The sequence below is a fragment of the Condylostylus longicornis genome, unplaced genomic scaffold (assembly GCF_029603195.1).
Source record: "Condylostylus longicornis isolate FDR11 unplaced genomic scaffold, ASM2960319v2 ptg000027l, whole genome shotgun sequence".
In the NCBI taxonomy this organism is placed as follows: domain Eukaryota; kingdom Metazoa; phylum Arthropoda; class Insecta; order Diptera; family Dolichopodidae; genus Condylostylus; species Condylostylus longicornis.
Genome location: NW_026577996.1, coordinates 1,791,041 through 1,805,086, shown reverse-complemented (window position 1 = coordinate 1,805,086; position 14,046 = coordinate 1,791,041). Strand labels below are relative to the sequence as shown.

The window sequence follows — 14,046 nt, the reverse complement described above, 5'->3', positions numbered from 1 at the left end:
TTTGAAATAAATATTTAAAGGAAATTTTAATAATTTTATACAAGGTTTTAACTGGCCACATCGAATTTTTTTATGTATATTTGTCGATTAACTTATCTACATAATATACACGTATACATATGTATATTTTTTACAAATGCTCCAAAAAGTGTATACATTTATACATATGTATGTACTTAATTATATTATCTTAATAACTGCATATAAAAGTATATCATGTTTTGTAATTACATACATACATACATACATACATCATATGTGTACCTTAATTAATATCAATTTATTTAAACAACGATTACTATTGCATATTTGTAAATACTTATATAATATTAGCTTACTTATGTAAAATTGTAATGTTGAATTTTAATTTAAAATTTGTAGTTGCACACGGACATAAGGAATTGTTTTTAAATTTTCAATTAATATAAGTAATCAATAAAATCAATTATTGATTAAACTTTTATTCGTGTTTATTTATTTGTATTTATTCAATTGTTACCATAAACAACACTTCATGTCAATGTCCTGGAACCTAGTAACCAATCAATTTTTACTTTATGTTTTTTATCTTTTTTCATTTTATTTTTTGTTTTTTGACAATATTATTGTCTTGTAAAAACTATTTATTAAAGCTATAATACGTATACGATTTTTAAACACACATACAAAAATAATAAGGAACAAAAAAAAAATCGTAAACTATTTTGACAACCGAATGCATATTTTTTTTTACAATCTTCAATAAATTTTCGTAAAAACTGTAACACAATTTTTTTCAAAATTTCAACTAAATCACTATAAAGGAAAACTTAAAATTATTAATTAAGAAAAAAACAATGACTGATTTACCATTTCCAATGCAATTAAAAAATGATACACCAACTTCATCCGATAGAAAAAATAGTATATCTGAATCAACTTCATCATCAACAGGAACAACAAATACATCAAATTCAAAATTTGTTAAGAAATCTACAACAGCTTTATTGTGTGAATTAACACGTTTAAAATCACAAAGAAAATATTTAGAATGCAGTCAACTTAAATTTAATCCAGATGATTTCGATGAAATTGATATAAAACGTAAAATACAAGAGATTGAAGATAAACGACATTCTTTGGAACAAGAACTAAATGATTATAAAATGTATACGAAACGTGATCTAGATGATATGTGGATATTTATAAATTCAATTAAAGAAGATATTAATAATAAAGAAAGCTTAACAAAATGTCCAATATCAAATATACGAGAACGTGTCATCGGAATTAATAATCAAATAAATAAATTGAAAGAAAAGAATAAAAAAGAAATGAAGGAATTAAAAGAAGAATTTGATGAATTAGAAAATCAAACAAAAACATTATTAATAAAATTTTGATGAAATACGGATGAAAGTATACACAAACATTAAAATTGACATTTAAAGAAGAAAAAAATTGTAATTGCACTTTTTGTAAAACTAATACAAAATTATAAAATAAGAAAAATGACTGCGTTATAAAAACCAATGTAAAGAAGTTTTTAGCCTTTAGTATTAGGCAAATTCACAAATGTTGCGAATATGCATTAAGAAACACTAATATAATGCATAAAATACGTTTGCGCCGAAAACACGATCTCAAGGATAATATTTTCTTAGTATTGACTTTGATGATATTTTCGAGAATTATAAGTAGTCAAATATATGTGTAATCTTTAATAATTTTTTTTTTAAGAAAATTAACATTTAATCAAGCATTTAAAACCGTAATCATACAGTTTTGATTATAGCACTTATTTAATCTATAATTGTTAAGATAATTGAAATCAAAAAATTTTATATGTAAGCACCAACTTTTATAAGTTGTACTCATTAATTCTGAATAAAGGAAGTTGATAAAAAATCGTAAGAAATAATTATAATTTAAGATAATACCGAACTGTAGTTTCAAAGTAGTTGAAAGTTTTTTATTTAATGCTAGAGCAGAATATCAAATTAAAGCTGTAAATGTTTAAATTTATCAAAATTTCCAAACAATATCAAATTTATTTTAAGTACCATACATTGTCAGATTCTATCAATTTGAAAGAGTATTAACGATCCTGCTGTCAGTGATAAAATTAGAAAAGTGTTAATTAAAACTTTGATTTTGAGAAATCAAATATATTTTTTATACGAAAATAAAAGAAAATTTTTTTACGTTTAGTCAATAGTTTTGTAGGTTTCAATGTTATCCGTCTGCATTGTTTCTTTTATTAAATGCAATACGCATACATACACACATACCTACATAACAACATAATCAAGAGTATTCTTCTTTAGTTCATGCAACTTTCACTTTTATATTTTAAAAATTCTTTTAAATGTTTTCCTAAGTCGCAAAACACAAAAAAGAAAACAAAAAGAAAACAAGCGGCATTTCTTGAACCTTATGTTTAAATATTGGCTCACTTTATTTATTTGTTTAATTAAAATTATTTTTTTATTATTTATTTTGGAAAAAAGTCATTATTGTATTTTTAAAATTTAAGTAACCACTTGTAAATTTCAACAAATTGCTTAAATGTATGCAATATTCAGCTGTTGAAATAAATTTCAGAATTCCGGCAAATATTTTACAAATTTAAAACAAAAATTTTGGACTTTAAATTAATTTTTTTCTTATGCTTTAATTTATTAAATAGTTTGTAATAGTTCTAAAATTACTTACATATTGAGTTAGTTATCTTGTTCAATACGAAAATGCAATAGAATTTTTCAAATTTTTACTTTCACTTGTCCTGGATTGCTCTTGAGATAACATGTTAATTGATTTCTTCTGTTGTTCAATATTTTTTATGTTTTTTTTTTTTTGTAGAAATAAGTAATCAAAAAGCATTTAGATTAAGTAACCATTATTGTACGAAATTATTGTACTAAGATAACTGATGATTATACTTTAATATCACATTGCCATAATACTAAATTACACATTTTTATACATTTTATATAAGATAAGTGACAATAATTTACAAAAATATTTAATGCGTGCGCATAATTTATTTAGTATTAGCGTCATTCATTAAATTTTGTAACGCAAATTCTTGCCGTATTTTTGAACATACCTTTAAGAAACACATTGTAATACCCTGGAGTGTTCACTCATTGTTCAGTGTGTCATAATTATGAACTAGAAAAAATAATAACAAAAAGTTTCGTTTTAATTTAAGTTCAAGTTTATAGTTGGGCCCAAAATTCGAATACAAAGTACTAGAGATGACTTTGAATTTATTTGGATTATAAGATAAAACTATCAAATAAGTTAATGTTTTTAGTGCTGAAAACCTCCTGAAAAAATTAAAACCAAATTTAATAAAAAAAATAATTTCACCTTTTTGTATTTATATATCTTTTTCTATTTTAGAAATAAGAAATGCAAAAACTAAGTGACACTTAACACTACACTAAAAAGGAGCATGTTGTTTTTATAACTATAATTTATTATAGGTAGCGGTAGAAAGATAGGAAGCTAAAGTTTTTTATATACATAGATCTTTACTAGAAACTTATTTCCGTAGAAAAAAATTTTTACTTATCTCCCGCCCTCTAAAAGTTATAGCCCCGAAAATCCTAAAAATGTAATTTTTTAACTACTTGTTGGAGTGAAACCATAAGCATTTTTCTAATTTTGCAAACGCTGAAAAATAGTGGCTGGTTTCCTTTGCCGTGGCATACCATATTTCAACATTAAACAGAAAAAAAGCCATGCCATTAAAATTATAATTATTTTTCTTAACTCAGGCAGTTTACCCTTGTAATTGCACATTATAGTAACACGTCTTTAAATTTATTTTTACTTAAATTCAAAAATTGCATAAATCGTTCGTCCTAAATATATGCAATCCTTGAAATGGTTTCGTAATGAAAGTAATTTTAATAATGTTTTTGCGTTCCCACTCAAAACCCGACATCTGAAATTTGGTGCCATCACATAATCGTATATATATGTTTTACAAAAACATTGTACTGCAGATGATCATATTAAGTACATGCATTTATACATACTTGTATTTATCAATTTGCACTTGGTTAACTTCAATACGGACAATTCTTGTATGCCCATGTAAGTATTTACATACTTACACTAAATATATTTTCTTGTGTAAACAAAAAATTTGTCCTTTTTATAAATGAAAATACGACAGAAAAACAATACAAAAATTCTTAAAAAAAAATAGTTTTATTATAAATTCAAAGTTAAATTTTGCTATATTTAATCCAAAAATAACTATTTTAATATTATGAAAATTAATTCAAAACTTTATAAAAAAAGAACAAAAAATCTATATTACCATGTTAAATAATAGAAACGTTCTCGCAAAATATTTTGTGTATTTAATTTAAGTTGTATATACATACATATATATGTGAGTACTCATATATGTATATACGTACGTTCAAGGTTCAATATGTATTAATAATTTTTCCGTCTTGTATTGCAGTCATTTTGACTTTTTTATAATTTTACAATTTAAAAAATGTTTTAACTAAGTACTTATACGAATTTTGTAATTTTCAATATAACTGTAATCATTAAAATTTAATATTGATAATTGAAATTGAGATATAATAATAATAATAAAGATAATTCAAATTTTTTCCAGAATTGCAAATTTATATTAAAAAGTAATTTATTAAAATGGTATATTGCATGCTCATGACGTTATGTTTTGGCAGTATTGCATTTCGTATTTATTGTTTTGCAGTATTGCGTTTATGAAAATCTCTATTATATTACATAAAACGAAATATAACGGATATTGAAAGAATAGTATAAGTAATTAAAACACAATTTTTACAAAAAACAATTACAATTTTTTTGGTTGCAACCAATTTTATAAGTGAAATCTTCTACTTTACAACTCAATTTTATTATTTATATGAAGTCTTTCCTACAAATATTTATTCCATACTTGAATTTTCTAAATTTTCCAATTTATAAAATTATCTTTGATTTTTAAAGAAAATTTGGAAATATTTTTAAACATATAAAGAACCTATTCAATACAAATAGTTTCGGGTTTAACGTCTATAAGACTTCAGTTAATTCATAAATGAGTACTGGCGTGGATTACAAATACAGTGCAATAAATTGAAATTAAGACAATAAATTAAACTAATCAACAAAATTACCCACTGCATAAATCGCTTAATTAGGTCTAAAATTTTGACAAAATTAAATAATTTTCCATAATATTAAGTATATTGCATTTTTGTTAAATAAGGATTGCGTTCTCATAAGCACCCAGGTATCTGAATGAAAATCAATTTTTTATGGGTATATTTTGTATGGGTAAATATACAAAATAAAAACTGGCCTTGTTAATGCCTTTACAATTTTTAAAGGTAAAAAAGTAAAAAAAATGCAAAACTTTCCTTCACTTTTGTCCTTTTGCTATGCTCAAAATGTTTTTATCCTTTATTTTTTTTCTGTCCTTTCTCATGTTGTTTTTAATTTTTTATTAAGTAAATGAATAAATTTTGCTATTCTAAATATTTAAATTAATTTTTTTAGTACTTATTATTAGTATTAAAAAAAAATTAAAATTTTTTTTTCCCGTTTTTGTTTTTAGTATTCACGTTTTATGCAATTTTGTAGTATTATTGGAAAAAAATATTAGTTGATTGAAAATATGTGGTGTTTTTTTATATTCGACTCTGATTTGTTATCCATTTTGCTTTTAAAACCTGAAAATTTCTGATCTTTATTGATATCTGCACAAGATAAATTAAATTTTAAAAACTATAAGAGAAATCTCATAAAATAGATACAAAAATTTTAAATTCTTATTTTTATTTTTGTTTTTTCTAGGTTGCAATTAAAATTATTGATAAGACGTGCCTAAATGACGAATATTTGGCGAAAACTTTTCGTGAAATTTCAATATTAAAGTTATTACAACATCCGCACATAACACGTTTATATGAAGTTATGCAATCCGAAACGATGATATATTTAGTGACAGAATACGCAGCACATGGAGAAATTTTTGATCATTTAGTTATTAATGGACGGATGAAAGAACAAGAAGCTGCAAGAGTTTTTGCACAATTAATTACATCTGTTGAATACTGCCATTCCAAAGGTGTTGTACATCGAGATCTAAAAGCCGAAAATATATTATTAGATAAGGATATGAATATTAAGGTAGTTGAAGTGGTTTTTAATTTGGCTTAAAACATTTCTGTGTTTTGTTTTTTTTTTCATTTTAAATTTGATTTTAGCTTGCTGATTTCGGATTTAGTAATACTTTTCATCATGGAACCCCACTAACGACATGGTGTGGTTCACCACCATATGCTGCACCAGAAGTATTTCAAGGCCTTGAATATGATGGTCCTAAAGCGGATATATGGAGTTTAGGTGTTTGTTTATATGCTTTAGTATGTGGTGCATTGCCTTTTGATGGTAATACATTGTTAGAATTGAAAAGTCGTGTTGTTACGGGAAAATTTCGAATTCCATATTTTATGTCACAAGGTATTTTATTTACTTTTTAGTTTTTTAAATTGTAAATTTTTTATCAAATATAATATAGACTGTGAGCATCTTATACGTCATATGCTAGTTGTTGAGCCGGATCGACGTTATACATTAGAACAAATTTCAAAACATCGATGGTTAATCGAATGGCATTCCATGATTGACGATGTAAAAATAGCTGCTAACAATCAAAATGAATTAAATAATTTGGATTCAACCGTTATGACACATATGTTACAGTTACCTGGTTTAACTGCGGATATGATTGCGCAATCAGTACACGAAAACCGTTTTGATAACGTATACGCAATTTATAATCTACTTTACGACAAGCTGCAAATGAAACGCAGAGAAAAGCAAAAATTGCAACACCATGCCAATCTGGCTTATTCGAGGTATATTTTTTTGTTTAAAAAGTAAAAAAATTTCTCATGATCTAATTTATTTAGTTATGAGTATTTAAAGAAAAAATGTTAATATTACAATAATTTACCTATTTTTGATATTTATGTTAATTACCATTTATTTAATTAAGTTAAATATTAACAATTTCAGAAATCGTAAAACAAGTATTACAACTGGAGTAGTTGATCGTTCGGAGCCAGTTAAACAAGAATCCGTAGATCGGTTAAGTCCACTCACAAATACAACACAACTTTCGGCCTCCCTATCTGGTTGGACTGATGCTCCCCTAGAGTTAGAAATTTTCGATTCTGATGATAGTAGTAATCTTGTGAATAAAGGCGAGGTAAATAAAAATATTTTTAGGAGTTATAAACTTATTTCTTCAATTCTAAAATAAAAATATTTTTAATTTCACAGCAAAGTGATAATCATCTTACCATTCAAAATCCAATGACCCTATCTGTGGCACAAGGTAATGCACGTCGTCATACTGTTGGGCCTGGTGATGTAGCACATGAACAAGCTTTAGCCAATCCGAATGTTCCGATAAATTTCAAATACGATGATAAAGAAACGCAGCATTTGCCAATTACAAATTTACCTATGTTACAAAATCAACCATTACAAAATTTAACATTCAAAGATCAACATTTATTAAAACCTCCAACTGTTATGGGAGCAAGTAAATTATTTTCCATTTTTTTGTGATTTTTTTTAATTATTTCGGGTTATAAATAATCTTTTACATTTTTTAAGCGAATGCATTTGGAAGACGTGCTTCTGATGGCGGAGCTAATCTACATATAATATATCCAACGTCAACAAGTAATATACATCACTCACAACAACAGGCGAGTCAATTACATCAACAAAGTCAGCAATCATGTGGAACACAAATTGAAGGATATTATCAAAATCCTAATGAAATAAAATTAAATCAACATGAAAATATGAACCTATTTACCGAAAAACTTTCATTATTGGGTGCGATGGGTCACATACCAGCCGAAACTGGTGAAGAAACTAGTGATGAAATTCAACGGTAAATATTTTAATTCTAATTTTTAAGTATTTTCTAAAGAAATTAAATTTCAATATTATTTTTGTTTTTTTTTTTAGCTACATGCAAATCCGTGGTTCTTCAAAACGACATACAGTTGGATGCACTGATGATTTATCTGAAAGCGCTATAGATGCTACTTTATCACACTCGCCAGCACCACAGTCTGGTAGCAGAACTAGACGTACTGGACTTTTAACTGTTATGGAAAGACCACCAGGTAATTATTGTCAAAATATATTTTTGAACCGATATTGGCAAATTAATTTTTGCAAAACAAAAAGATTTTTTGACCGCATGTTTTGTTATTTTGTATAAGTACCCATTTTGCCGTTACATCACTAGATATTTTACATTTTTTTTGTTCTTGCACTTTCGTGGTTTGGTCATATATTTTCGAAGTATTTATTATACACAAAAAAAAAATACACGAAAATTGATTTTTTTGACATTCTATTCCATAATTATTGATCTTCTCTTGATTGGGAATATTGCTATTGATTCTAATTCAAAAGCAATTATCTCAATCAAGTATAAAGTACTTATAAATTAATTTAAATAAATTTGTATAATTTATAAATGTGTATTTCAAACAGAAAATTTTGTTTTGAAATTATAAGTTTTCCTAATTCAACACATTTTCAAAAATACCACTTAAAATTTTTCCTTAATAATTAAGTATAAGATCATCTTTGCGAAAAATCCTTACACTTCAAAATCTAAAGAACATTTTTGACAAATTTTGTCATACATTTTTAAAATTATTATGATAAGGAAGAAATTTGTTTTATTTTGAGTTTGTAAAGGGATTGAACAGAAATCAAATGCTGCTTACGGGAAATCTTAAAGGAAAAATTAAAAATATTTAGTAGTTGAACTATTATTATTTTTTTTGTAAAGGAAAACTTTATTTTACCGGCGAAAGTGTTGATTTTTAATTTTTTATTACCTGTATAATAATTAGTTTTATTAATTTTTAAATATTTTTTTATTTTATTTTTATTTCTTTTTTGTGTTAAATTTTTTCCTGCTTGGATGTTTATTTTTATAATTTATAAACTAATTTTTTAAATTAAAATAATGTACATGAATAATAATTTTCATTAATTTGTGTGCTATAATTTCAAATGTATTAAAAATTATGTTCGCAAAATAAAAAATGTGCGAATTTGCTTATATTGTGCTCTCTGCGTTTTTTAAAAACATTAAATTATTTCAATTTTATGATTAATTCTAAAATTAACAATTTTGTACAACAAACAAATTGAAAATCATTTTTGTTTAAATTACATATTCATTAAAAAAATATAAATAATTATTTAAATAAAAATGAAACAAAAAAACAAAACTAAAATAATAACCACCTAGTTATAAGCCCAGAATTAATTCGCGAAGTAGAAGCTCGTATGAATCGTAATTATTTACCACCAGCGCTTAAAATGCAAAATTCAAACTTAGCTCATTTACAAAAAACACAAAGTCCACCAAGTTTAATTTGTCAACATTCACAAAAAACATCCTCTTCATGTGCATCCAATTCTTCATCAGTTGTTGCAGCAGCAGTGTCGTGTTTATTATCAGCAGCAAATAGTTACAGTAGCAATAATAATTTCAACAATAATCAGAGCAATGTAACTGGATATACACAATCTTTATCTACTCCATTATCTTTGCCGTTATTGACAATGCCATCATCATCAACAATTTGTATGGGCAGTCGTCGCTATGTTAGAGCATCGGCGGCTGGAAAATTGCCCACTGTTCAAGAAGTTGGTAAGGATTTTTTTTTTATTTATTTGGTTTGGAAATTGGTTATACCAACAAATATTACTTATATGATTATTGAACTAACAAATCATCACTAGAGTACATTTATAAGGATTTACTAACTATTACGGTAAAAATAAAAAATTGCTTCATAGCTATAGTACAAGATTTCTGTTATGAAAACAGACTTGCTTGTGGAGAAATAAACGTATCGATTTACTGGTTTTTTATTGTTTTTCAAAAATTTCAACTGTTACATTGTTTTAATTATTAGTTGAAATAAATAATGCTTTTTACTTTCTTTACGATTGCAATATAAAAAATGTTCTACAAAATATAGAAAATAAAAAGTAAAATTGATGTCATTAAGCTTGAAAATGTTTTCTTTATTTTTTTTTATTATATATATGTATTTTGTTGAGTGCCTCATCCGCTTCTAGCTTTTTAATTTTTTTATTTCAACTATAAAAATAAAATTTAACATTTTGTTTCATTAGGCCGGTATAGTCCAGTTCGACGGGCTTCTGAAGGTAGTAAAACACAGTTCCAAGGTCCACTTCAAGAGTGCCAATATCTTCAAAAAGGTATTGCCCAGAGAAACTTCTTAATAACACCACCCCTCGATAATTCCATCAGTTTGCCAGGTAATTATTTTAATTTTATTTTAACATTTTTTGTTAAAAATTTTGTTCTTGTAAATATTTTTTAATATAGGTTCTCCAATTCATGGGAAACCCTCAAATTCGCCAAATTTCTTACGCCAAAGCATTGAAGTACCGATAGATGTTATAATGAAAATAGTGCCTGCATTAGACCATCTAGTTAAAGAAAATCGCCTAAGTGTTGACATGGCAAAGAATATTGTGTCAAGTCGACAAATACCACATGATTTGGCGCAACATTTGGGCTTAGTTGTAAACACCAATCAAAAATTAAATCAATTCGATAATATCGGACAACATCAATACAGTTATAGTGTTTCACCGTTAACTAATACTTCAAGTAATAAATATCTGACATCTGCAAGTGGTTATAATACGCCAACATTTGGAGGTAGTGGAACTGGCGGGAATGGCTCTAGTGGCCATCAAATCAATTTAGCAATGAATTTAAATAGCAATTTAACTGGAAGTAGCAATAGTAGTGGATGTCCTTCGCCAATTTATTCAAGTTATAGTGGTTGTTCATCGCCAAATCCATTTTATGGTGGTGGAGGAGCTTCTCCTTTGCATCAAATCACAAAAGGTATTTTATTTTTCTTTTTTAATTTAAGGAATATAATTTGTTGGATGTTTAAATTTTTATTTATTATCAGGCATTAGCGGTTTAACTACAGGAGGTGGAGGTTCTATCACACGCGGAACTTCGGCAACAAGTGAAACTGCTGCATCTTTTAATCAACCATTAGATTTATCAATGGATATAGGTGAAAACGATTCCCAACAATCAACTGGAATATTTTCTGGCGCGTCTTCAAATCCATCAGGTACTAATCAATCTTCGAACACTTCAAGTTCATCTACTGGTTGGATTGTTCCTCCAAGCTTTTATGATTTGAAACCACTAAATTTGTCACCAGCTCAACCAGTACGAATCGTACCAACACCTCCAGCTTCACCTAATTTATGTATTATACAAGAAGAAAATTCTTTATCGGGAAATGGAAATGGAAGTAGTTCAAGCCCATCTAGTGGCGATAGTTGTAGCGGTCCTATGTTAATAGCGAGTGGAGATGAATCTCCTGGTAGTCAATTATCGCATCCACAAATATGTTTGACAGATGTTCAAGGTAGCGAAATAACTTTAGTAGCATTATCGTCAGAAAATAGTCGTGATTCAGATTGTGATTCACTAGAAGCACAAAACACCAATAGTTCTGTATTATTACAAGGCTTAGTATTAACAGAACCCAGTAATGATATGCCATCCATAACGAGGGGAGTTGGTCGTAAAGCAAGTATTGAAACAGAAGGTGTTTGCTCAGGGAATACAACAACCAGCCAATCAACTAATATAATTAAAACACATTTACAAGATCATTCTGATATTATTGATGATCCATATCATCGAAGAGGTAGTGATAAATCTTTAGGTTTTAGTGATGACAGTTTAAGTAATGATTCTACAAATCAACTGTCCCCTTGCGGCCAGGAGCCCCCTTCGGCAGCAAGCTCTGGTTTCAAAAGTGGAAATGATTCCCACTCCGAAGTTGGTGACCAATTAACTGAATCTGGAAGACTAACCCCTGATTCAATATCGGAGATATGCCGACGTATGTCATCAGATGAATGTTATGAAGTGCCATTGCCACATGAATGCGCCAATTTAGATACAGATAAATTAATCGAATTAGTGAAACAAACAATAGATTCAACTATACCTCCCAAAGGATTTGTACTAAATAAAATTGTTGATGCAACTAGCGATCTGCATACAGAAAACAGTTTTAATACCGACAATATAATGTCAAGTAGCAATATATGTGGCGGTGGTATTGCTACCTATAGTACAACTCATAGTAGTAATGTTGATGTCTTATCAAATTTAAATTTGGAATATTCTAGTGGACTGCAAATTGAACTACAATTATGTGAAGGCCGGAACAAAGATAATGGAAAAGGAATCAAACTAAGACGCATTTCGGGCGATCAATTTGAGTATGGAAAATTATGTCAACAGCTAATTAGTTCTTTAACAATTTAAATTTATTTACTAGTTCACATTTTTATAACGATATATAATTTTAATATTAACATAATGTGTAAAATTTTGTTTTGGAGAAAATGAAATTAATACTTGTTTTTGCGCAAGTTACCACTGCATGTAAATGAATACCAAGTAATTCAAAAAAAAAGTTGAATTACGTATGTCAAGAACTTTATTATTTGATTAGTATCTATTCCAAATATTTATGCACTTTAAAAAAATATTAGTCTACTTTAAAATATTAAATTTCTGTGATAAATTAAAACTATTTTTTATGATTATGCTTTTGAATCAGGCACATAATCATTTCATTTAAAAATTTACCTTTGTTTAAAGCAGAAATATTAAGTTGAAATCAAATTTATCGCAAAGAAAATTTTTTATTTTGCAAAATTAAGTACATAATTGCAAATTATTAAATAATGGAACCAATTACGAATGTCGATATAATTGTCTATTACTACTATTGTTATTTGCCAACTATGTATTTGAAAACTAATTTTACTGCTTTTCCAGACGCATTTTTATACAAAAATGAATTAATATTAAACTAGGAAAATATTTCTTTATGTTATGTAAATTATGTATAACTATTATGTAACATAAAGTTATGTAAATTATGTTTAGTTATAGTTTAAGTATAAATTTGTTCCAGTTATAGATGAGACTGCAATAATTTATGTAATAACTTTACTTCTAAAATTGCACATAACTTACTTTAAATCAAAAAAATTTAAATTTTTTTGCTTTTACTCTATAATTAAGTTTTCATAAAGTTTACTTTTAGATTTACTTTTGAATCACACAAATTTAAATTTTTGAAACCCTAAACTTTCTATAGTTTAACTTATAATTATTGTTTATTGCTATATTTTGATACTGCAAAAACAGAAAGCGCTTTTTAATTTCGACAGTTTAAAACTATATCAAAACTGCATAATTTTACAAAATTAATTAAAAACAGGGAAAAAAGCACAAAATATTTTAAATATATAGAAACAAAACATTTCAATTACTTAGATATTTTGATAATTTGAACATACATATGTACATCAACACAAAACGGTAGATGATGAAGCTTACATTTTTTGTAATGAAATCAATAGCGACATTCAATAATTGAAATCTGTTTTCTATTTCTCTATTATATAATAATATGCAAACTCGGAATACATAAACATTATTTTAAAAATTATTAAAAGAAATTATAATATTTTGAATAACTGAAATTGCAATTTTCGAATATTTATTTACAGACTAGTTGCAATTTGTTGTATAGGTAATTAAAACATTCAATTATTTATAGCAATTTCGTTTAAAAACAGAAAAAGGTAAATAAAATGATAACAAGAGCTGTTAATTGCACAAAAAAAATTTTCATCCTAAAGAGTGTGAACAAAATTAAATCTTAGGGTTCCTTTCCTTGGCTGTTGAATTTTTAAATTCTCTCTTAGAAAGAATGCTTCCATTTTTCTAGTTAATTGAAAGTTTCTTGCCTTCATGATCTTGTACCAAATTTGGCAGAATCTTGTTTATCGTCATCTACAACCATTGTTACCAACAATTGCTGAAGCGACAGAATTGTAGATGATGCTGACAAG

General features: G+C 26.6%; 2 protein-coding genes across 3 annotated transcripts in view; both read left to right on the top strand.

The window, feature by feature from the left end:
- The window catches only part of LOC129607224 (probable serine/threonine-protein kinase MARK-A), a 30,436-nt gene extending 17,596 nt beyond the window's left edge, over positions 1-12,840 (top strand). Inside the window, exons 2-12 of one of the 2 annotated variants that reach the window (XM_055518046.1) lie at positions 5,836-6,171; positions 6,249-6,504; positions 6,563-6,902; positions 7,063-7,255; positions 7,330-7,594; positions 7,669-7,954; positions 8,032-8,192; positions 9,341-9,745; positions 10,237-10,383; positions 10,454-10,984; positions 11,055-12,840. In XM_055518046.1, the coding sequence (XP_055374021.1) occupies positions 5,836-6,171; positions 6,249-6,504; positions 6,563-6,902; positions 7,063-7,255; positions 7,330-7,594; positions 7,669-7,954; positions 8,032-8,192; positions 9,341-9,745; positions 10,237-10,383; positions 10,454-10,984; positions 11,055-12,442 (4,308 nt within the window). In that variant the 3' untranslated portion in view covers positions 12,443-12,840. The remainder of the gene's footprint in view (positions 1-5,835; positions 6,172-6,248; positions 6,505-6,562; positions 6,903-7,062; positions 7,256-7,329; positions 7,595-7,668; positions 7,955-8,031; positions 8,193-9,340; positions 9,746-10,236; positions 10,384-10,453; positions 10,985-11,054) is intronic. The other variant, XM_055518047.1, reaches the window with a different exon arrangement.
- Positions 837-1,346, top strand: LOC129607460 (uncharacterized; the record flags this gene model as incomplete). Its single annotated transcript, XM_055518492.1, has 1 exon — positions 837-1,346. A coding segment is annotated over exon 1 (510 nt), but the record flags the coding sequence as incomplete, so codon positions are not given.
- Positions 12,841-14,046: the final 1,206 nt, after the last annotated feature.